Source organism: Pseudomassariella vexata, assembly GCF_002105095.1.
Source record: "Pseudomassariella vexata strain CBS 129021 chromosome Unknown BCR38scaffold_3, whole genome shotgun sequence".
Taxonomy (NCBI): Eukaryota; Fungi; Ascomycota; class Sordariomycetes; order Amphisphaeriales; family Pseudomassariaceae; genus Pseudomassariella; species Pseudomassariella vexata.
Window position 1 is genome coordinate 2,943,661 of NW_024467958.1, and position 23,246 is coordinate 2,966,906.

The window sequence follows — 23,246 nt, forward strand, 5'->3', positions numbered from 1 at the left end:
TCTGCTGGTTATTCTGCTGGTTGTTCTGCTGGTTGTTCTGCTGGTTGTTCTGCTGGTTGGTCTGCTGGTTGGTCTGCTGGTTGTTCTGCTGGTTGTTCTGCTGGTTGGTCTGCTGGTTGTTCTGCTGGTTGGTCTGCTGGTTGTTCTGCTAGTTGTTCTCCTGGTTGGTCTCCTGATTTGGAAAACAAATCATCAAATTTGATAGATGGATGGTAATGTAAGGGTCAAGGGTAATGTTGATGCAATTAGCCTAGCCTACTCTACGAGTACCATCCATCTATGAAGAAAAACATTAGATACATTCAGTGTGGTGAACCCTTCTCCCTTTTATCCTTCTGTCCTCCCGTCTCGTCATTTCAGGGATCTTCGAGAAGTGAAGCTATTCGGAGATTTCTGTGAGTCCAAGTGCTGTCGAGAATCTTCTGTGGGTCTTTCTGGCCGAAGGCGTCGCAGAGGCCACAATACCGGTCATAGACCGTGACAGTCCTGGGCTGTTCGGATCGCTGATAAGTTAACGAATACTTTATTCGGGTCTGGCTCGACGGGCTGGCGTATATCTGGAGCGTATTTATCGAGTTCTTTATATCGTTGCTCGTTTTCGATACGTAATTTGGCATTCTCGGCGGCCTGGAGTGTAAGGGCCTTGCCAGCCTTGCCTACTAGGGTACGAATCTTACGAGATACCCCGCCCTCGGCTTTCTCTATCGACTGCAGTTGGCTAGATAGTTGCTGCGCTTTCTGAGGAGTAAAAGCAACTAAAGGTGGTGATATATGAGGCGGAGGATCTGGTGTATGAGGCTCCGGAGGATCACAAGATACGTCGACTAGTCCTTCGGAGCCTAGGGGCCATATACCAGTCTTCCGCCAGCCAGAAAGTCTCGGATCTTGGTCGAATCGGACGCTCTAACTCGGCTAGCATCTACGACGCGCCCAATTTTGGTACGTATCTGTGGATGGCGGCTAACGAAGTGATCCACCCAGTGTTGGCCGAGTGTATTGTTATCCCCTTGAGCAAGGAGGATTTCGGCAGCGAAGTCGGCCACATAACGCTTGCTAGGAGCCCGTCCACACACTTCTTCGTGTAGGATCCAGTTCACGATAGCCTCCTCTTGCTCTGGAGTCAACTTTTGTTGCCTGGAGGCTGCGTCACGATGCGAATTACCGTGACGAATACGGTAGGACAGTGCAGTCCCCTTGATACCGTACCGATGAGCTGCTACGGCCTGGGAAGAGCCCTGACGGACAAGCTCTTTAGCGCGTTCGATTCGCTGCTCAAAATCGTCCAGACTATTCTCCACTGGATTAGCCATTTTGTACGTAGATAGGGAGCAATTGCGAGGTAAATTGAGAGACGTCGTGTTGTTGAGGCGTAGAAATTCCCTGCAAAATGGGGGTGCATGCAAAAAGGTGGTCAATGCGGTTAGTTTGTGGACACTTTCGGACCGGGTCCACTGGAATAGCCGGAGTGGAGTCGTGTGTCGGAGTGCCGGTTGGTATTCAATACACTTATCCTATTTGGTCCCAGCTCGCGACATACTCAACTTCATTGTCTATCTGGAATTTATGAAAACTCTCAAACTTCTAGATTTTCAACATCCATTGAAGTTGAGGCCGTGTGATTACAGTCTTCCAACATGAGCGAAGAAGCAAGGTCTCGAACGAGTCAGGAGTCTCTCCTTTCTTCTGACGTCGATGTTGATTTCAATGAGAAATTTAGCCTCCTGTCAGACCTTATAACTACCAAAAATACCTCATTCTACAGCGAGTGGGTCCCTCGTCTTTTGACGGTCAATTTGGTCCAACAGTATGCTTGTTTGCAACGAAGAAGGCCGCATTGCCAATGAACAGAATCAGATGCAATAAAAGCGGGAAAAAAGACCGACGGCGACGCGCAGGTGGAGGGAGGTGTTGGACCAAACCGACCGTCAAAAGGCGGGACCCACTCGTTGTAGAATGAGGTATTTTTGGTAGTTACAAGGTCTGACACACCCCCTCAGCTTGGAGAGATATCGTCAAGTTGTAGTAGCATCTGGCTTATGTCGTTGGTTGGCCTCATTGGCCGTCATACATCTTTTCATCTACGGTGTCTGCAGGGTCTTGAACATCTTTTTTATTGTCCGGCCCTCTACCTTGAGTATGAATTCGGTAATAAAACTCTTATTTTTTGACGCGGTTTGGCAACGTCTCGAACCATTGCCGATGATCTTATGCGGAATTGGAGGACTGATAATACCCGAGAAAATCTTGCAGTCTAAGACGCAAACCCGGGCTCATAACTGTTGGACCAAATTGACCGTCAAAAGACGAGGGACCCACTCGCTGTAGAATGAGGTATTTTTGGTAACGTAGTCCACGGTCCAATTGCACACTTTGGCAGACCTTATACGACAATGTATAAGTTAATTCAACCACAACGCCTATCATCAATTGAAACTACTCAGAATCGTTATCTTCAGACGTCTCTACATCATTTCCACAAGTGCGCGCATTATGTCCGGGCTCGCCGCAGACTCTACAGCGTCGTACACGCGCAATTCGCCGCCTCGTACGACCACCAATTTGACGAAATTCGTCATGTAACTGCCCATCAACCTCTCGTTGAGACTGTAGGTCCTGTCCAGCTTGTATACGAAGTGACCCTCCACTCTGTAGCTGTTTTTTCTTCGCACGGCGACGTCGACTTAAGGTCTCATTTGCCTTTCGAAGTGATTCGACCTCGCCTTCTAAAAGGGCAAGCCGATGCATAACCTTCGTTGTACCTCGCGCAATCTGATCTATTCCAGCAAAAATTGACGTTGGTGAGCTATTTTGATGTCGTACAATCCTATTTTTCACATAATCGGTCGAGTGATGGCTTTCGTGACCGTCGAGGATCAATAGGCGATGAGTACCTTTCGTATGAAACTTGGTGTGATGATCGAAGTGTTTTATTCAATCTTCGCCTCTCTCGTTCGTAGTCCAGCCATTTTTAGTAATTGCGATAACCCAATCAGGCGGTAATGGGCTGTTTTCGTACCATGACGAGAGGTGGGTTTTGCCGGCGAAAATGATGTACGGAGGGAGGGCATAACCGGACGACCCAACGCCTTGAATAACTGTAACCCATTCCCGATTTCCTTTCTGGGCTGCTCTAGGCCTTCCGCGCCGATCAGAGGTCGTCACGACCATTTCGGACGAGATTTGGCCTATTACAAAACCGGTCTCGTCGAAGTTGTAGATATCCTCCTCCTGGATCGCGTATTTCGCAATTGTATTCCGTACCAGGTCAAACCACGCACGATACGCGTCGGGGTCTTCGCAGAGGACTCTCTGATAGTCGATCCTTCGATTTAAACACGTCCGGAGGTCTGGTTATCGTCTTACGAAGCTCGAGGCCCAGTTGACGCCGACGCGTCCCGCGTCGCGACTTCGAAGTAATCGGTTGGCCATATCTTCAACACCACTCAATCGGGGAGGAAATGCTCGCGAATCTAGGTCGGTTATATGTCGTACGATTGCCTCTTCTTCGGAAGGAGTCAACTTTTGCGTTGGCGATCGCGTAATCGCTCGAGCGGTTTTACCGTCGCGTCGATACGCAAGGGTTCTAAAAGGTACGTTATAGATCTGACCAGCGCGACGTACACTTAATTTTGAATCAGATTGAAGCGGATGTAATGCTAGAATCATATCACTTTCATTCCAAGAACCAACCATAGTTATGTGGTGAAAAACCGCAGGTCAAAGTGGTAGCGTACGAAAATCTGCCGAAGTGTGCAATTGGACCGTGGACTACGTTAGTCATAAGGTCTGACACATACAGTTGCTTGTGAACTGACTATGACCCCGAGCCTTTATGGTATGACGCTCTATCAACTGCCCAAGTGAGAAACCATCTAATGCCGTCCGATGGAACCTCAAGCTGGGTTCGAAGTCGCCATTCACGAGCCTTGACCCCGAGATTGCAGATGCTGCATGGGACACTATTGAAGTCTCCGGAACCCGTATGTAGCTCTTCCGACGTAAACTGCTGAATTTTGAAACTTCTAACGCTTCGTTAAGTTGGGTGGCTGAAGATGCCCAATGAGGATATGGATGCCATGGGAGCCAAATCGGTGGAATTCAAAGATGGCTCGGGACAGCTTGTCGCCTTGGACGTTTTCCACCAGCTGCACTGTCTCAACTATTTGAGGAAGAAGACTAGTCTTTACTCCCCTCTCTACCATGACATGGCACACGAAGAGGAGATCCCGGCGCAGTACCACATCCGTGCGTTTGATCCCCCAGAACTTGTTTAGGCGCATATGACTAATTCTCTTCTAGCGCATTGCATCGATTCTATCAGAATGCCTCTTCAGTGTCATGCAGACCTGAGCGTCATCTCACAAAGGTGGGCAGATGGATGGATGGAACCTTGGGCGACCTGGGAGAACAATCATCGCTGCCGCAACTTTGACAAGATCAAGGAATGGGCCATTGAGAAGTATCCCGTACTAGCTTGGCAGATGGTGCACCCGCAGCTAGGCTACGTGATGAGTGGCCAGAACAATATCTCAGCTCTCCCTCTTCTGGACGAGCTGAAGGATGAAGAATAGAATAGCTGCTACCGGCAATACAAGACCTAAAAGTGCTTGAGTCTAGGAGAAGAAAACCGTGTATCGAGACCACAATGAAGGCAATACTTTCAATTAAACACTAACACGGGAAACCAGGCCTGATCATGGAAATGGCTGCTGTTGTTGGCATTGAAATCTAGATACTTGGATCGCGGCGCAAAAAGGCGGCCACCGCGAAGAGACCCACTAAGTCCTCACATCCCTGGGTGTAGGTTGATGTTCCGACTTCGGGGCGATTTACATGTTATGTAACGAGACGTGTCAAGCCAGATCCGAACGTGGAGTATTGTTGAGTAATTGTGGTAACCCAGGCGGTCAATTCCACGGTAAGCATATCTTAGTGGGGAAACACTTCAGCAGACATGGGGCCGTTCACTCTGTGACGTTAAGGGTCCTGCTTGCCAAGTAAAGTGAATCAAGTGGCCGTTCGCTCTGTGACGTTAAGGTCCTGCTTGCCAAGTACAGTGAATAAAGTGGCCGTTCACTCTGTGAAGTTAAGGGTTCTGCTTGCCAAGTAAAGTGAATAAAGTGACTGTTCACTCTGTGAAGTTAAGGGTCCTGCTTGCCAAGTAAAGCGAATCAAGTGGATGCTCCGCAACGGACCGGATGCCGACCCCGAGTCCATGGGCGGACCGACTATATGTACGTTCGAGTCATGAATCCGATATCTCTACGTAAGTTGCCCCAAACTAGATGTTGAATGTTGTTCTTTGGTTCATTTTCACCATGCTTGTGAAAATGGAAAAGCCGTCGAAACTGAGCATTTTCGCTCGGCATCGGTCTTCTCTGTTCGTCCTAGGTTCCCAAGTCGTGGCTGCTTTATTGCATGCACTCGCAAGACTTCTCGAAACGGGATCCGAGAGAGTGCATCCCTTCACCGTCCTCCAAATCCGGCTCTTCATAACTGTCATAGGAAGCAGCTTGTACCTATGGCGGACCCAATCGCCTGGTTTCCCTTTGGGGCCACCTGAACTGAGGCCCCTATTAGCCCTCCGAGCAGCCGGAGGTGTTCTCGGTGCTTGCGGGTTCTATGGTAGAAATACACCCGGCTACTAGCCGTAAGCTCGCCTCGCGACTGACAATTATTCCTAGTGTCGATATCCTATCTGTCCCTCGGCGAAGCAACTGCACTCAACTTCTTGGCACCGCTTGGTGCCTTGATCTTGACCAGGTTCGTGGACAATGGCACCTTTACCCTACCAGACCGAGCCGCATGCGGATTCGCTCTCGTCGGCGTCGTCTTCGTTCTACAGCCCGAGTCCATCTTTGGGACAACGGCGGCGGCCGCTAAGGACCCTACTATCAACCCTACCAATTATTTGACCGGCATAGCGTCTGGAATTATTGGAGTGACTGGCGGAATCGTAGGTTCAATTCAATTCAGGTCTCCATGTTCGCAGCTGATTGATCTGTTGTAAACAGGTTGCGCTGTCAGCAATCAGCCGGATAGGGCCCCGTGTGCACCCGCTTCTCAGCGTCAACTGGTTCGGCATCTGTGTTTGCATATTAACGACGGTGTGCTCCTTTTTCATACCCGAAATCGTCTTACCAACCAGTGCTCTGTCTTGGTGTTTGCTTGTGCTTTTGGGATTCCTTGGCCTTGCCATGGTAGGTAACCCTTGCCATATTTGTGTCGGTTCATCAGCGCTTATCAAGAACGCAGGAATACCTTCTTACGGCTGGATTATCAACCGATGCATCGTCGGGCGCGACTGTCATGATATACTCGCAGGTTCTATGGGCACTCTTGTTCGATTGGATCATCTGGCACGTGCATGTAAACTCTTTGACTTTACTGGGATGTGTGGGTGTTATCGTTAGCCTGTCAGTTGTAACCATGTCCAAGGAGTTCTGGCCGCCGAGCGCCCCTTCGGACACCCTGAACTCTTACGAAGAGGAATCAAGGCTCGACCCTGCGTTTGAAGAAGCATACTCTGCGCAGATCAGTCTTGGCTAGCACCATTTACGCTGTACACGAAGCAAGATAGCGAGCATATGTTATATCAACCAATTATAGAGTAGACACTAGCTGATACTAGACCAAAGAAAGCCACCGAGAGCAAATTTTCCCTCTGACTGAGATTCAGCTCGAAGAAACCAATCCTTTGCTACCTGTCTTTCTGATTCCGCCTCCCACAGTTAGGCAGTCATTTTGAAGCTGCGCCCCCCCTTCTCCCCTTAAATTCTCAACATTTTATCTACAAAAGACCTAACACCTTCCACTCATTCACAGCTGAGCAACCAGCAACCGATAAACCCCTGAGTCGAAATTTCATTCCGAAAACGGCATACCTAGAAAGCTGGGTCATCAGCAACCAATGAACCCCTGAGTCGAAATTTCATTCCGAAACCGGCGTACCTAGAATGCTGGGCCATTACGCCATTTAACATACGGTTGCCCGCCGGAAAGATCAGATGATGAGCGTGACATTTATCCGAAAAAACATGATGCATGTTGCGACTCTTAACATAACTATGTCAACTCATTTGCAGAATGCGTACTGATCGCTATGGTGAACGACTAGCTAAACCCTTCCTCGTACCATTCGATGTCCGCCCCTCGCCGTACCCAAGGGGCACAGGCACTGCGGACTGCCTCCTGCAACATTTCCGGGCCGCAGGATACAACGGCTGTCGTCGATCCTTGAATATCACCGCCATCGAAGAAGACATCCACGACTTCTTCCCAGTTAGGCCGACCAGTTGCTATGTTCTTGTATTCCCCAGGCGCCACTGTAATCAAGTCATCGGCATCCTCGTCTTGTACAAGATCCCCCAACTCGACATCTTCACCTCGAGTCGAATTTTGCGAAGGTTGGGTCAGGAAAATCTTCATGAAGTTGTGGAGAGAGGCCTCGAGCGTTGGGACTTCTCTAGTCAGCTTCTCGTCGCAAAAGAGCCGTAGTACGGTATCCAGCTCAGTACGAGTTTTAACTACTAGTATCAACTGGATTCGACATCTCGGCGTCTCTGCGGGTGCAGCTTCATATTCCGTCACGATTTTTGAGAAAATGGGCATGATGAATGAAGCTCCCGACCCGGCAGCGACCAGGAACAAGTTGTCATAGGAAGCACGGAGGTGAGATGGGAGGGAGGGAGCGGAATGGACCGCTGGGCCGTATGGTCCTTCTACCACAAGCTCGAATTCTTGTCCGACGTCACAAGTCTTAGCCATCGACCGAAGGACCGATGTTTGTCCTTTTTGCGGTCGAATGAGCAAGAGCATGTCCTTATCCGCGGGACCCCTGAATACGGTGAATGGATTCCTCCGCAGGTAGTTTTTGAAGAATGCAAGGAGGAAGTTGCCTCCAGAGGTCTTCCCGATATAGACGTGTGAAGCGTCCGGCAGATAGTGAGAGTCACCATCGAGCTGCAGAGTAACTACGACGTCCGACGAGGGAGTCATCTCTAGTTTGGCCGCCAAAGTCTTTGTGCACCTGATCCGTGCCACGATGCTGACAAGATATATGATGAGAGACTCGGAAGCGAATAATCGAGCATGGTTGGTGTGAAAGAAGATGAATATCAGCGCCAGAGTGACACCGGCAACGTGGTTCAGGAAGAAAAAGCGGTAGTTCCAGGACCGCACGAAGCGCGCGCTGGTGACAGCGATAACCGCCAATGAGAAGGTGCCTGCCAGCCCAAGGAGGACATCCGAATCGCGAATTCGTTTCGACACAAGGCCGGATTTGACGTAGAAGTTGAGATAGAGCATGACGTGGCACAATGCCAAGGCAATGGCGATTCGAGCCAGTATGCGATGATAGATGTTCAGATGTCTTTCCGAGATGCCTAGCAGCTTCTGGACTGGGGAATGACTGGACTTTACCGCCAGTAAAACGGTCATTGGGAGTTGCGAGCTTGCCACAGCGCCGATGCGTTTTGTCAGGTGAAGATAGTCTATGGATAGGGCTGGATGTCAGCCATTTACCCAGAAGCACGAACATTGATCATCTTTGACCTACCAGAACTTGTGTTACAGAGACAGATAATAGACAGCCAAACGGCCCAGGAGAGACCCATGAACCATTGAAACACCGTCCCATCCAGCCGACCAGCACGGCATCCAAGCCACCACAATACCGTGTGCATTATACGGCGTGGTAACGAGGAAGATGAATACCCATGTTTTGGCACTGTTTGATATTTGCATTTGGGACTCAAGTTGAACATGTCATGGAGATTGCGACGCCGAGACCATGCAGCCAGCAATATGAGAGGCACACAGCTGCTAACTTGTGCAATGAGTGCATATTGACTGATGACATCCGGGCTGGCGGGATTGGCGGGCTGGAAGTGAAATGGCCATTCCATCATTGCGACTGGCTTGAGAATGAAATGGGCTTGTGGTGTTGTCAAATCTTGGTATGGATAGGTAGAAGACCTGACTTGAGATTGGAGATTACACAACCATACCTAGGGTATGGTATTGCATCAGGAAGACTATTTCAACCGAAGCTGTCAATCAACTTTGGTCGCAAGAGGCGATGGCGATGTTGACATACTCGCATGGCAAAGGGTAAATAGCACCGAAGCAGCTCTGCTAGGCCCGAGGGTATCTTACCGTTGCAATTTCAGTGCATTGCTTGACTTGTAGCATTCCGGTCCGAGTCACTTCAAATGTTTTCCGGATAGTGGGTCGTCCGGACCGTGATGGAGACGAACGATACTGTGGCTGATCGAGTCCCGGATAACCGAGTCGGTGAAGAACAATAGATTTGAGTCATTTGGTAATATTTGACAATATCTGTGGCCCAAAAGTTGGTAGAACCACGATTTTTTTTTACAGGAGTGTCTCTCCTCATTGCAGTCAGCGCAAATTCGGTGGCATAACGTAAAACCCCACCTTTCCGGCCACCTAATCTGCCAACTACAACAACCTTCGGCACAACAGATTATCGTCGGTATTGGCTATTATTATACAATGCCTCGATATTCAGAAAATTCGATTCAAGGCGCTCTCAACGATATCAATCAAGGGATATCCCAGCGCCAGGCTTCCCTCCGATGGGGCGTTCCACGCTCTACCCTCCAATTACGACTCGGCGATGGCCTCGGCCATTCTGACGCGTCAATCGCGTCGATGAAGCTATCTAGAGATCAGGAAGACGCGCTGATTGGATGGAGCCTCGAAATGGATCGCGACGGTCGTAGCCCGTCGGCGCTATTCATCGCTAAGATGGCGTTGATTCTGTTACCTCAGGATCGTCGATCATCAGGCCTCGGTCGCCATTGGGTTCATCGCTTTATTCAACGCCATCCAGAGGTCGGAAGTATCCAATCTCGACGCCTCGACCGTCAGCGATTTGATGGCCTATCGACGCAGAGTATCGACGATTTCTTCGAGACGTACGAAGCCTTGATGTCAGCTCACGACTACTTTCCACATAACGTCTGGAATATGGACGAAACAGGCATCGCGATTGGCGAAGGGATCGAGGGTATAGTGTACGGATCGTCAGAGAAACATGCAACATTCGTTCGGAGTGACGAAAGCCGCGAATGGGTCACTATATTACATGCTATATCGGCGATGGGTAACTCGTTGACCCCAGCAGTAATATATACTAGCAAGAGCCTCCAAGCCCAATGGTTTAACGATTGCGACGATATACCTGATTGGCAATATACTTATTCGTCTAACGGTTAGATCAGTACAGATATCGCCGTTCGATGGCTTCGTGATATCTTTATACCTCGTACACAACCAGTTGATCCCGACGAGCAGCGGCTCTTGATATTAGATGGTCATATCGCTCACGACAACGTCGAGTTTATGTGGTTAGCCTATTGTAACAAGATGTCGTTACTATTTTTGCCAGCACACTGTTCTCACGGGCTCCAACCTCTCGACGTCGCCGTATTTGCTCCATTAAAGCGGTACTATCGCTCGTTAGCGACCTCTCTCTCGATCGAGTACTGTTCTATTCCATTTAAAAAGTCGACGTTCCTCTCCGCTATACATCGAGGCATGCGAAATCGTTCACGATCAGTAATATACAATCAGGCTTCTCTGCAACTGGAATATACCCATTAGATCCTTCGCGACCTCAGCCGACGATAGCCCCCCTATCAGAACGACCAACTACGCCACCAACAGCTGGTAATTGGCTTGATCCGACAATAATAGCGACGCCAGTGATTAGCTTAGTAGCTAGGGAGAGTCTGGCAGCGATTACGCCATTGCGATCGTCGCAACGGCTATTGTTTCGGAAGCTGACTCCTCGGCTAGATGTACAGAGCGTCGAGGTCGCTACTTTGACCCAACGTGTACACGCATTAGAAGCCGAGATAACTTCGTTACGCCCCAAACCACGTAATAAGGTACGATTAGGGCCTAATGAACGATTTGGTAACATTGTACAGATTAAGGAAGCGATGGATCGAGCCCTTGAAGTAGAACGGCAACGAGACCAGGTACAGCGTCGGAATTAGGTAATACTGGACCTAGCTAAGGCGTCATAATCTATCAGATCTATACCTCAGGAAGCCCTAGAGCACAGCTTTCTATTAGAGCTGGTTATACCTGAATAGCTATAATAGTACGTTGAATACACTGTTTCGAATACCTTCAATTGGATTGCAATGTGGCCAGAAAGGTGGGTGGCCGGAAAGGTGGGGTTATACGTTATGTACATGGTTGATGACGGATTGCTGGAGGCGCGAGGAAAGCTAAAGCGAAAATATGCAACAGCAAAAGCACCACGTAGCTTGTTGTACGTTCGATGCTAATGTTGAAGTGGAAGGCTTGAAGAACGAGGGAGGAAATTCGGCTGCCGGCATGATCCCGTAGGATTATAAGAAGGCCGCCTATAAAAGTTCTGCTATGACTCGCTATATAATCTTGGTGTCGACCAGTTCAACGGACTTACGATCCAATCCAATCAGGTCGGACTCTAGTTTGTATTCGTAAATATATGGGCACGGCGGTATGTTTGCTTTGCTTTGGTTTAATTTATTTTATATGGATCTGCTTTACGTTATTTGCTGGCCATATTGTATTCTGATTGGGTTAGTAACCAAGGCGGTTCTTCCAGTGCTTTTGGCAGGGAAATCTGGTTGGTAGGTTGAGGTACTTACGAAGATGTTGCCATCATGACCAAATCTGTCACAGATTCGAAAAATCCTTCCTTTGGCAGCGTATGGGACAGTCTCCCAAATGTACCGAATATCATAGCCAGGCTGGCCTGGTTGGCCTGCCTTTCTCTCAATCCCTGACGAGTCCCATTTTGGCACTCCAAGACGAGATTACAAAGTCCAAGGGTTGCGACGTGTAAATATGTGCTGATAACTCATCAGCTCAGTCTCTTTGCCTAAGGAGGATATTACGTACACTCTGTTGGAAAAGCTAGGAATACTATTGGTCGCCGCGATGATTTCGCGGACGGAAGTTGCGCGGTCTAGTCGATGGGCTGGGGCCTGCCAGCAGTCGACAGACTTCATTCCGTTATCAGAAACTTGTTCCAGGTTTCTGTCTGCAATATTACAAATTGCAAGAGCAGCCTCGTGGTATTTCAGAAACATTAACATGTTGTAATGATAATCGGGAGCATGCGTTGCTGCCGCTATTTCACTCGACTTCCGAACAATCGTTGGTGCCGAGCTGAACCAGGCCACAAGGTCATCTGCAAGTTTGGAAACCGTTGAAAAGCCCGCCTTATCGCCATCTCGTCCTCTAGGATGGGAATTTCGACATATCTGCGCACACACCTGCGCGTACTGCAGTTCCGACTTAAGACGACAAGCTGACATATGCCTCGCACTATCCGAGATATTTTTGTCATTACACCCCGCATCAGGGGGAGCATAGGTGATGACGTGTTCCGGGAAAGTCTTTACAGCTCAACGTCGTTAGTTCACCACTCCTTCAGGACGATATTGTTAGGATGGATATATTTACGGAAAATGATTGCCAACGCATTGCGTACATCTGATCGATGTGTTGAAGCACCCAGACGGCGCATTTGGTCATGACGACCTCATCTGGACCGGAGGCAATGGCTAAAATGCCTGATTCCGTATGGAGCGACAAGGAGTGGGCAACTCCAACACTGTAGCCCAAAAGCGTGGACACGCAGTCAAGACCAGTGTCAAATGCAAATTGCAGCTGTAAAATTATAGTTAGTGACCTGTTAACGTCTTGATGGGACGACCTGTGGGCTGCGATGGATAAAGAAAAAAGAGCTGCAAGGGCTCAAGGACTAACGAACCAGAGTCACGAACGCCTATATCCGCAACGTTAGCTAATTCCCGAACCTCCCATGGCGGCGTCAGGTGATGTACATACCAAGAACTTCGGTATGCTGTCCTCATCCACAGTAACTGAGGTGCTGAGCTTCAAGCAGTTACGAACCATCTGTTTTGAAAATGTCGTCCATTCGTTCGAGCTGACCAACTCACCCCGAGCCATCAGAACTTGAAGTAGGAGGAGTCTAGCATTGGAATGGGGACTGGAAATTGCTTTGATTTGTTCATCGATCGCCGTCTCAATGTAGCTAGTACTTAAAAAAAGTTCGGGACTGCAAACATAACGATTAGCTGAATTCGGCGAGAAAGTAGACCACCCGCGTGATATAGATTACGGAATGTGCTTACCCTCCTGGTTCATTCATACAATCTATCGACACAGTAATTAGAAGGGGGTTTCTATGATCTGCGATGCGTTCACTAACTCACCTCGAATAGATACCAGGTGCTGCTCCTCGACACAAAAGCCATGAGGTGTGAAGTCCAGTGCTTCGTCTGTCGCGCCCCACCTTCCCACACTGCGTAATTGGAACCTTCTTGACACCAAACGACTCGATATACTGGGATACCTAGTGGCAGGCGGCGTAGATGGTGAAGAAAACCTAAACTCTTGCATGGAGAAGTTGTTTTTTTCATCCATAGCATGAACGACGTCTTGTAGGCTGCGATCGCTACATCCTTCTTGCGGAAGTAAGAAAGGCTCCAGAGACGCTTGATCATAGAAATCCATGAAATTTATCATGTTATCGCCAACGCTCATAGGTTCCATATTGTTCCCTGCTTCGTCCAAAGACATGCGCAGAAAATTATCCATCGATTCATCGTGCTGTATTGCAACGGGCTGAGTACGAGGAGAGACCATGTTTTCCGTAGATCGTGCTCCATGGCTCTGGAACGCCGAAAAATCAATCCCGTCAAGATTAGGCAGAGATGCTGACACTCCATGGCTTTGCGGTTCTGGAGAGCGTTGCGGACAAGGCAATGAGCTCGAGTGTACGGGCGAGACCATGGACGAAAGAGGGGGACATATTGGCACGGATAACTGTCTTATTGGCGCAGAGTAGTCACACGCTACACCATGTTTCTACATGTTTGCCAGTCAGTATCAACTTGGATATTGTGAGAGGATTCCTTGTCGAGCTGAAGGCGCCGTCATGGAGGAGGATAACATACCTCACAGAGTTTGCACGGTTTCTGACCATTGCCTGTAGCATGATATACATGATTAGCAAATCAAAATCGGCGCCATTCCGAAGAAACGGTTGACATTCCGTCGAAATACTGAGATGACGGGCACGTACATCGAATCTTTTTTTGGCGGCACAGTTGGCACGCCCCACGGCGCCGGGTACATCTTCTTTGCTCCACGAACGTCATTTTTGAATACGGTTATACAACACTCAAAGTTTTGCATACTAATAGATCTATATATTTGCAAAAAGGATACCTGGTATATCACCGGATTCCAAGAAGTCGATCACGAATCGTTGCCAAGAAGTCTATGAGCGAATTGGTGCTTCTTTGAAAAATAAGGTTTCGTGCTACTATCTAGTGACATCAACGCATATCCCCGAACTATTATCAAGTGACTTCCTGACGTTGCAATCGCCTCCCCACACGGCGATAAGAGGGACCCTGAGTTTGTTGAGCAGTAGTTTCGATCCACAGTCTAAAACACTTCACTCTTTGTCGAACGACCTCCGTGGCAACGAGTGGGATGATCGGAGATAGTCATTGGACAGGACGTGCCTGTTGCATTCTGAAATCTCTAAAGTCGCAACACATGTTCCCTGGCAAACCGCCTTGAGACCGCGGGTATGCCAACACCATCCCCGTTATGGGGTTTATACAGGGTTTACGGACCCCTTATCCTCTTCATCTTTCCAATTCCGCGATCCATATCATTACAAGCACTAGAGTGCTAGAATACCACCTTGCTGGGTCCTTATCGACTCCGCCTGATGCGACTAATGTCGTAATCTCGAGGTTGGCGGCTTACCGCCATTGTTCAGCGCGGCCAAGGCTATAACCTGGTGAAGGCGGTGCATCGTGACCGAACTCGCTCTGTATGATTATGACTCGTGGTCTTGGTAGGGCGGGACCAATCGTTGCAGACAAGTACGGTTCAGATGAGTATCTGACTCGTGGCATTGTAACAGATTGGGCCATACCCCAGTAGAAGGAAAAGGTCCTGCTCTGGAACTTTCTGCGCTAATTAACAGTCTCAGATCAAATACGACATGTGTTAGAGACCTTGCGGTGATTCTACTCCATAGCCAGGGCTAGCTGGAGCGTAGGATCTGTGAAGCCAAATTAGAAAGAGTTGTAGCGAAAATTAGGGGTCCTATGCTCCGTGCTTAACCTTCTATAGCTAAGGAGTGGGTCCCCGCATACGACTATATTAAAGTTACCATGGCACAGGTTCTTGACGTAATGTGGAAATAGTGGCGTCTGACGTGCCTGACCGGAGTATCGGAGTTGGTTGGTGTGCGGTGCCCGGTCATCAACTCATGCAGGTGCATGGGGGCCCAAGACTGACCAAGTCGGGCCAGCGCGCGCTGTCTTGGCACGAGTCAGGGGCACGTATGTTCGTTATCGGTAATTCGGACAACGATCGTACCAATAATCGTAGCGGAATATGGTCCCCTGTTGACTACACCGCGGATCCTTGACTCGTGTGTTCCTTGCAAAACATCCGGCACGACCAGGGTAAGGTACATCTGTTCAAGTTGGTATGGTATTTGGAGGTATATGTTGCCACTCAACATACCACGATGGCAGCTAACAAAACGGGGATTCCGGGAAGGAATGACCACGCCACGCTACCGTCGGACCCTGCAGCTTCAAGTATTCGAAAAATGACAGCCCCAAAAATACCAGATTTTTTGCGGAGCCATGAGAGCGATGTTGTGAATCGCCAAGATTGTCCCGGTCTGCTCCCGTTCCTTCCCCGCGCTGTCACCAGGGGTTCTGCCCAGTTCCATGGACAAAACGTGTTCTACACGTATCGTGGAGATTTCCTGAGCGATCATGGTGTGGGGGATCCAAATGTTCATAGTGCTGACTACTCCGAAGCCGCAAGTCAATATCGAGGCAATGTCAAAGAAATCCTGCATCAAGAACGCGGAAAGAAGCAACAACGCTAGGACACCGAAAGACGCACGCCAAGGGCGTTTAAGCTCCGTGGTGTCCAGATGCAATTCACGTCGTAGCCGAGCCATTTTGGACCGAGTGTCGCCCGTGAGAGGCGTGCGTTCGGGTTGCCAAAGATGGCTGATCAGAACTACAATTAGCAGGCCGGCGCACTGCGAGACAAGCAAGACGCGAGCACTCAGGATGCGAGCTAGCCCCTGAGCTTCCGCCAGGTCTTTCCCAACGTGAGGATATGACTTCGTATCTGGATATCACCATGGTTAGTATTATTCCAAGCCGGCCGAGCTGTTGCAAGCGGTCGAGACGCCCTTGATAGGGACGGAAGGATCGGAAAGGATGAAAAACGCACAGCTTTGAGAAAGATATCTACGTCGCGGACGCAATCTGGTTAGCTTGTGTACACAGGATTGAGACTCTTCAGCGCTTGACGGGTAACCTACAGGTTCAGATAGTGGAACACAGAACATGCAAACCAATTGAACATCTGTGTCTTACAGACACGACGGGTGATTGGGGGCAAGTTGATTATGGAACGTCGCAGGTTACGTGTAAGGGACATAACCCCACTTCCACGTCGTACGTGTTTGGGGCGTACTCTCAAGTGCACAGCACATGTGACACAAACTGTTGCCGCCACGAGAAATGCAACGACACTGTAGAGCAGCTTGAATGGCGGATCGAACTAGGTTTCCACCAGCAAAATGAATACCGTGCCAATTCCCGTGAAACAGGAGGCCCAAGAATTGATGGTACCTTGCTGGTGACTCGCACATTCATCAATCGTCAGAGCACGCAGGCCCGCCATTGAGTGCTTGGAGGGCGAAGTTGGTGCCATAGACACAGATAGTGGCAACAACCTGGGCCAAGCGCAAGGCATGCCATCCATTCCCATCGACGTTGAAGACCGCCATTACGGCCCCGGCGAACTTTCTGGCGAAAGCCAGCGGAGGGAGAAGGCCAATAAGAACGAGAGCCCCTCCGACAATGAAGGGAACGCGTTTCCCAAAACGACTGACATGTTGATCGCGGAGAACGCCGAAGACAGGGAAAGCGACTAGTCCCGCCAGTGGCCCGGCGAGGAGAACCATGGAAACAAGCGACTCGGAGAATTCAAGTTCTTCGAGAAGATATTCCTTGTGATAATGTTAGCGGCTGTGGGTAAATGCGGAGATGTTATGCGTGGCTTACTGCTGTGAATGCCTGAATGAGGGTCGAGTAGGCGTGCATACTTGATCGTTCGATGCAATTAGCGGTCGGCTCATACCCCAGGGTGTGGGCGTATCAGACCCAAAGAACGATATCGTAAGTGTGAACGTTTTTAACCCATCGACATGTTTTGGGCAGCTCACCCCCTCGACCGATTCTACTTCAGTAGAGTCGTTAAAATCAGAGGGTGGGCGGTAGACTCAAGGCTTGGCTGCTTGCCATCGCTTCAAGCTGACTGTATACTCGTTGGTCATCTAGCATAGTTGCAGAATGAAAAAATAGAAACGTAGTATAATCAGAGCAGTGCCGCGGGAAAATTGGAAGACTTGTCCAGTATTCAATTGATGTCAAAGTAGAAGATTCGTCACCCGAAACGTCAACACCCTGCGGCAGCCTTGCTCACGGGGGATTTCCGAGTCCGACCTCGAACATGCGCAGTCACAATCAATCGTCACCGGACCGACGCGACTCGGACCATCTTGCATCCAGTCCGACAACGCCTATGACGTATAAATCCAGAGTAAATCCAGAGTACAGCCAGAAAATGCTAAGACCGTATCGAGCTAGCACGGCAAGCTAGCATTCATTTTCTGTTGTCTGTTTTCCATTTAATATGATTATATTTCATAGCGGTTTTGATCTATTAGGGATCCACGACTATGTGGTGCATGCGTATTGGTCATCGTCATACACCACCCAACCACTTTAATAACAAGGCCTCGTGCCATACGGACTAATATCCATACCGCTAATAGTACTAGCCTCTTAACATGATTCGTATTTTATGTCCACTTCCATGAATCGTGAAGCGGCGGATGGGACTCCACGGCGACCCAGTCATCTACTGGGCTAACGAGTATAGCGGGTATCAGTGCCGACATAGCGGTGAGCGGTCCGGCCTCTGTGGTGGAATAGCTTAAGTAGCCATTGTCTGAGTAATCACTGCACGTGTTTATACTATGTAACGTCCCACGCCCACATCCGGGACACCCCCACATGTGGGACAGCCAAAAATGCCTCATCAACACCGCTAGCCTCCAACTTCAATCTCTTTTATCTTTACTAATATCGATTCAATCGTTACGAAATTTTACGTACGTCTTCTTTACACTAATATGAGTCAATATACCGAAGATGATATTTATCGAGCTCTTCAAGCAATAGCTACCGGTCAAAGCCTCCGAAAAGCAGCATATGAGCATGGTGTCCCAAGGTCCTACTCTTTCACGACGGATTCAGGGAGCCCAGTCAAGAGATATAGCCTTCGCTGACTACCAGAGGCTCTCTCCAGCCCAGGAATCCCATCTGGCTGAATAGGTTCGAATCCAGGCTGCCCTAGGCCTCCCACCAACCCATCAACAGCTCAAAGACTTCGCCGAGCGTATCCTACAGATCCACGGAGACACCGAACCACTTGGAAAGAACTGGGTGTAACGAGGATACCACACGTCTCACAATATATTAGTCAGGTAGTGCAAAGGGTAGCTAGAAGTAGGCCAGTGTATGGGTGCGTATATTGCAAGACTGATTCTTGGAAGAATCTAAACTAGGTGTGAGCGTCTCGAGTTCTCCTCTTAAGCTGGGCGGTTCCGGGGTTCTACCGGATCGGGGGCGAATCCCTCCCGACTCAGCTTGTCAGCTGAGACCGGCCCGCCACAACGGCTCTTTCCTTACACTGGGTCCAGGCTTTTATCAAGAGGAACCCTTCAGTCAAGGTCCAGAGAATCAGAGCTATCGATTCCCAGCGTATTAATGGAGCCTCAGCTAATATAATCAGGCAATAGTTTAAATGCCTCGCTATCCCTGAGATCAAGGCTATTAAGGCCTCTAATCGATACAATATGGATGAGACAGGTATTCTAGAAGGTAGAGGATCAAATGGTCTTATTCTAGGATCATATGAGACTCGTTCTATACGGAAGAAACAGCCTGGATCTCGAGCTTGGACATCTCTTATAGAGTGTAACGTACAACCTCACCTTTATGGCCACATATTGCAATCCAATTGAAGGTATTCGAAACAGTGTATTCAACGTACTATTATAGCTATTCAGGTATAACCAGCTCTAATAGACGTTATGTGGAAAGTAGTCGTGAGCTGACATCAAGGCTTCGTACGTCTCGAAGAAATCGTCGATATTCTGCGTCGATAGGCCATCAAATCGCTGACGGTCGAGGCGTCGAGATTGGATACTTCCGACCTCTGGATGGCGTTGAATAAAGCGATGAACCCAATGGCGACCGAGGCCTGATGATCGACGATCCTGAGGTAACAGAATCAACGCCATCTTAGCGATGAATAGCGCCGACGGGCTACGACCGTCGCGATCCATTTCGAGGCTCCATCCAATCAGCGCGTCTTCCTGATCCCTAGATAGCTTCATCGACGCGATTGACGCGTCAGAATGGCTGAGGCCATCGCCGAGTCGTAATTGGAGGGTAGAGCGTGGAACGCCCTACCGGAGGGAAGCCTGGCGCTGGGATATCCCTTGATTGATATCGTTGAGAGCGCCTTGAATCTAATTTTCTGAATATCGAGGCATTGTATAATAATAGCCAATACCGACGATAATCTGTTGTGCCGAAGGTTGTTGTAGTTGGCAGATTAGGTGGCCGGAAAGGTGGGGTTGTACGTTAGCTCCTTCACGTCGTCGGCAGATTGGCCTATACCGAAGTCCCTTGAGAACTAGGATTATCATTGATCCGACCAACACTCAAGCATATATATATGTAACACAATGAATTATTTTCCAATATCCCAAACAGCTTGTGAAGCAATCGAGTCGGTGCGTTGACAACCAAGTCCGGCGGCTCGTAGTCTTGCATCCCCCGGTTAAATTAGCCCGGTGTTTACCGTAAGGCTGAGTGTGTGTTCCAACTTCGCTTTCATGATATTCATGGAGTATCTTTACTTTGCAAAAGGACCGCTTGCCAAACAACCATCTCGTTTTCCTCACAGTAGTGCACAAGATGACAAAGCTAGTCAAATATACCGTCACAGTTGCCAAGTCGTGATGATACTGATAAGAATGATAAGAATAAACCCTGCGTCGATGTGTTCAGCTGGTATATCTCCTTCCGGATTAAGTTTAATTCCTGAAGCTTTTTTTCTCCATGGTCAGCAGCTTCTGAGCCTTGACATAAAGCGCCGCGCCGAATGCAATTATGCAGCATATCTGTCCATATTCCTAAAATGATCGTCCATACGGGTAGTCCCACTCCGGATCGCATGGGTGATTTCTTCTGTTGTGCCATTGCCAAGATCCGCTAAAGAGGGTGGTACCGGTGTCTTGGGTCGAAGAGTTTTCGTCATCCCTAGAAGGGGATTTCGAGGTTAATGTGGTCCCAAAGACGATTTATGGAAATAAACGAGAAAGAGGATACGAACTACTGTGTTTGTTAACGAAACAGACAGTTCTACTCAAGTCTGCATCAGAGAGAAAATATATTGGGGACCACCTGAACACCGCCATGAAGATTGCCGCGTATCTATGCGTGGCGTTGAACTCCACTAAAGTTGACCGACTGAAAAATGATCTATATCCTTTCTGCTACTCCTGAGAAGGATCAGCTAGCTCTCAACTGCTTCCAGGCAACTGGGCCGTGCATGTTCCACCGGGTGCGGGGGAGAAGAGAGCTACGAGCTGAGGAATGGAACACCTAATGGAAATACGAGAAATCACAACTAATTTTCAACAGTACCCGTGATCAACACCAGCTTGGGTCTTATCACAATCTTGAATGGCCTGTCGACCGTCAAGTATCAGCAAGTAGCTGTTGTCAGAACGCCGGGGGCATTGCACCGGTGGGGAGCCGCAGTGGGGCCTGTGGGTCACGGGAAATTGTGGGAGGTTGTGGAAGATCGTAGAACCCGAGGAATCGGGACGTTGTACACGTAGCTCGGCATAGGGGTCTTGACTATCTAATAAGGAAAATGTCTTGGCGGAGGAAAGAGAGAAGGTAAGAGATCAACAACGTGTTCTGGGCATACCCACCTATGACCACCAATGACCACCCGGAGATCAACAGGGGGAACGTCTGCTTCTCCCCTTCACTCTGTGCTATTGCCTCGCGGCCTAGCCGTTTCTGACAGCTGTATCCGCCGGTCATAGCCGCATACTGAGAGCTAGAATAAGTTTTGGCGAAAAGTTCATGAGCAACTCGGTAGTTTCCAAATCCTGAAAGAACATGCTGAGCAAGTCTTGATAGGGATATATATATATATATCTCAGAAACCCAGTGACAGGTCATACTGCGAATGGACAAGCCGCTTGCGTAGGGAATCCGGCCATGACACCAGCCCCCTCTCCTACACCTACACTTAAGGGAAATATGCGAGAACTGCTGGCCACAATCGGACTTCAGATTCAGATGCAATGGTCGCATAACACGACGTTCCACATAGAAATGAAAACAACTTCGTATGGCTGCAGTGACTGTTGCCATCGCAGAAATAGTTCGGCATGGTGAGTTGGGATTTCTTTGACACGTTTAACACAACAAATCGGCATTATTCAGCTTCGCAAGATGGGCACAGCCAGTGACGCTCTGCACCGGTCGTTCTCGTTCATGTCTAACCTAGTATATTAATGGCAAGGTCGGCATCTGGTGTAGTGTGGATCCCTGGAAACGTTTTCTGGTTGGAAGCCTGAAGTTTACTGTCACTGTGGGTTATGAGGTGACGTGGATGTAAATGGTCCAGGGTGTTCGCGGAAGATTCTGACTGCATATATGGTTCTGATGCCTTTGCTAGAACGTACGAATTAGATACCTACGTAAATATGAGCCTTGGCTTGGGAAGGCTTAATGCGAGTCGGAGAATGATCCACCCAACGAATGATGACACTGAACGGAACTCGACGTCAGCCTAAAAGAGACTAATGAAGTTGGTACCGACGGGAGGAATACAGCACTTAAGTCAAGTCGTGAAGTGAAGCGGTACCGATGCCAGTAGAAGAGGACGATGGATTTGCATTGCGTCTCTTGGTGCATAATGAATTTATGCGCTGTGTGTCGACAGTTAAATCCTAGAGTTTACCCAACACAGTCTACCGAGCACACTTGCTGGTGGTACTGGATCAAACTCAAAACCCTGATGTCGTTCTTTTTTTTGGAGATATGGAAAATTATCTTATCAAAATAATCCCAAGTACTTCCCGATACCACACCTGGGGGTAGTCTGCCAGACTTCCAATGCCTCAGTTGGTAAGATTTTGCCAGAGGAGGCAGCGACAACAATGGCGTAAGACGAGTTTGAATCGAATCAAATGATCTGCTACCATTCATACCAACTAACTATTACTTCGAAGCAACCCAGCCATATCTATGACTGTTCGGAATGTTCAGTTCTACTCGTATCCTCGACGGGGCCACATAGGGCGACGGGTACCCGTCGCTCTTCCTAAATAGGTAAAGCCCTTCCGCTATCGGAAACGCATCAACTTCGAGACTTGGAGAGTCTTTATTTTATTTTTTCTTCAGGCGTAGATAGGATGAATTAGGGAATAACTAGCTACCTTACTAGGAGAATATAATACTATAAATTGTCACAAGAATTAGGCTCGGTGTGACAGGCTGTGCCTGATATTGTCGAATATCACGTGTGTCCAATCGAGTAGTCAGAAGTGCGTAAGATTGTATATGAATGAGGTGTATTGTTCCCTGTCCTCTCGAACTCCCGTTGCTCTGTCTTTTATAGATTCTTTTAGAAAATATCAGAGGTACATTGTTCAGGTATCTGACCCCTAAGTGGACAGTAACTTTGGTGTTACTTTTGACAAAAGGGGTTCCTTTCGCCTTCTGAACTTTAAGTGACAATAGTCTTCTCCAGTGCCATATCATTTCTGAACCTAGGAACCAGGTGCCCTATCTGACAGATATGGGATCCGGAGCTGCAAGGACTGTGCGTCCGGATCCACCAAAGGAACCATCGAGGGCATACAAAACATAGTCCGTGTTCCCGGGAGAGCTCGCATATTTTACTTTCCTCCTCAGTTAGATAATTAACAGTATTTGGCCATGTTGAGCTGCATAGTTTCGCAGTGAACC

The 23,246-nt window shown here is 48.7% G+C and overlaps 6 protein-coding genes across 6 annotated transcripts; 2 read left to right on the forward strand and 4 right to left on the reverse strand.

Annotated features, from left to right (window-relative positions):
• Window positions 1-3,671: 3,671 nt before the first annotated feature.
• Window positions 3,672-4,789, forward strand: BCR38DRAFT_424932 (uncharacterized protein). The gene is made up of 4 exons (XM_040859690.1): window positions 3,672-3,835; window positions 3,899-3,980; window positions 4,039-4,245; window positions 4,300-4,789. Exons 1-4 carry the CDS (start codon window positions 3,833-3,835, stop codon window positions 4,569-4,571), a joined length of 564 nt encoding a protein of 187 aa, XP_040719265.1. The 5' UTR covers window positions 3,672-3,832; the 3' UTR covers window positions 4,572-4,789.
• A 541-nt stretch (window positions 4,790-5,330) lies between these two features.
• BCR38DRAFT_335478 (uncharacterized protein) lies at window positions 5,331-6,549 on the forward strand (the record flags this gene model as incomplete). Its single annotated transcript, XM_040855388.1, has 4 exons — window positions 5,331-5,625; window positions 5,685-5,956; window positions 6,015-6,200; window positions 6,256-6,549. 4 exons carry the CDS (start codon window positions 5,331-5,333, stop codon window positions 6,547-6,549), a joined length of 1,047 nt encoding a protein of 348 aa, XP_040719266.1.
• A 564-nt stretch (window positions 6,550-7,113) lies between these two features.
• On the reverse strand, window positions 7,114-9,192 carry BCR38DRAFT_406856 (ferric reductase NAD binding domain-containing protein; the record flags this gene model as incomplete). The annotated part of the gene is made up of 3 exons (XM_040858101.1): window positions 7,114-8,504; window positions 8,558-9,008; window positions 9,157-9,192. The coding sequence occupies 3 exons, from the start codon at window positions 9,190-9,192 to the stop codon at window positions 7,114-7,116; spliced, it is 1,878 nt and encodes a 625-aa protein (XP_040719267.1).
• A 2,375-nt stretch (window positions 9,193-11,567) lies between these two features.
• BCR38DRAFT_472400 (uncharacterized protein) lies at window positions 11,568-14,216 on the reverse strand (the record flags this gene model as incomplete). Its single annotated transcript, XM_040862909.1, has 9 exons — window positions 11,568-11,595; window positions 11,673-11,876; window positions 11,926-12,354; window positions 12,521-12,699; window positions 12,880-13,087; window positions 13,188-13,209; window positions 13,269-13,923; window positions 14,013-14,044; window positions 14,141-14,216. The coding sequence occupies 9 exons, from the start codon at window positions 14,214-14,216 to the stop codon at window positions 11,568-11,570; spliced, it is 1,833 nt and encodes a 610-aa protein (XP_040719268.1).
• A 1,380-nt stretch (window positions 14,217-15,596) lies between these two features.
• On the reverse strand, window positions 15,597-16,659 carry BCR38DRAFT_142195 (uncharacterized protein). Its single transcript, XM_040853638.1, has 3 exons — window positions 16,433-16,659; window positions 16,342-16,358; window positions 15,597-16,236 (listed from the first exon to the last, which is right to left on the reverse strand). The coding sequence occupies exons 1-3, from the start codon at window positions 16,549-16,551 to the stop codon at window positions 15,683-15,685; spliced, it is 690 nt and encodes a 229-aa protein (XP_040719269.1). The 5' UTR covers window positions 16,552-16,659; the 3' UTR covers window positions 15,597-15,682.
• Window positions 16,660-16,768: 109 nt separating this feature from the next.
• On the reverse strand, window positions 16,769-17,219 carry BCR38DRAFT_482459 (uncharacterized protein; the record flags this gene model as incomplete). The annotated part of the gene is made up of 2 exons (XM_040863509.1): window positions 16,769-17,125; window positions 17,181-17,219. 2 exons carry the CDS (start codon window positions 17,217-17,219, stop codon window positions 16,769-16,771), a joined length of 396 nt encoding a protein of 131 aa, XP_040719270.1.
• Window positions 17,220-23,246: the final 6,027 nt, after the last annotated feature.

What these genes read in the sequence shown, in the direction of transcription:
- BCR38DRAFT_424932 (XM_040859690.1), top strand. An exon ending in TATTGAAGTCTCCGGAACCC is followed by an intron (nt 3,981 to 4,038) that starts GTATGTAGCTCT and finishes CGCTTCGTTAAG; the next exon opens with TTGGGTGGCTGAAGATGCCC. An exon ending in CCCGGCGCAGTACCACATCC is followed by an intron (nt 4,246 to 4,299) that starts GTGCGTTTGATC and finishes ATTCTCTTCTAG; the next exon opens with CGCATTGCATCGATTCTATC.
- BCR38DRAFT_142195 (XM_040853638.1), bottom strand. Translation starts at nt 16,551, where the DNA reads ATGTCCCTTACACGTAACCTGCGACGTTCCATAATCAACTTGCCCCCA.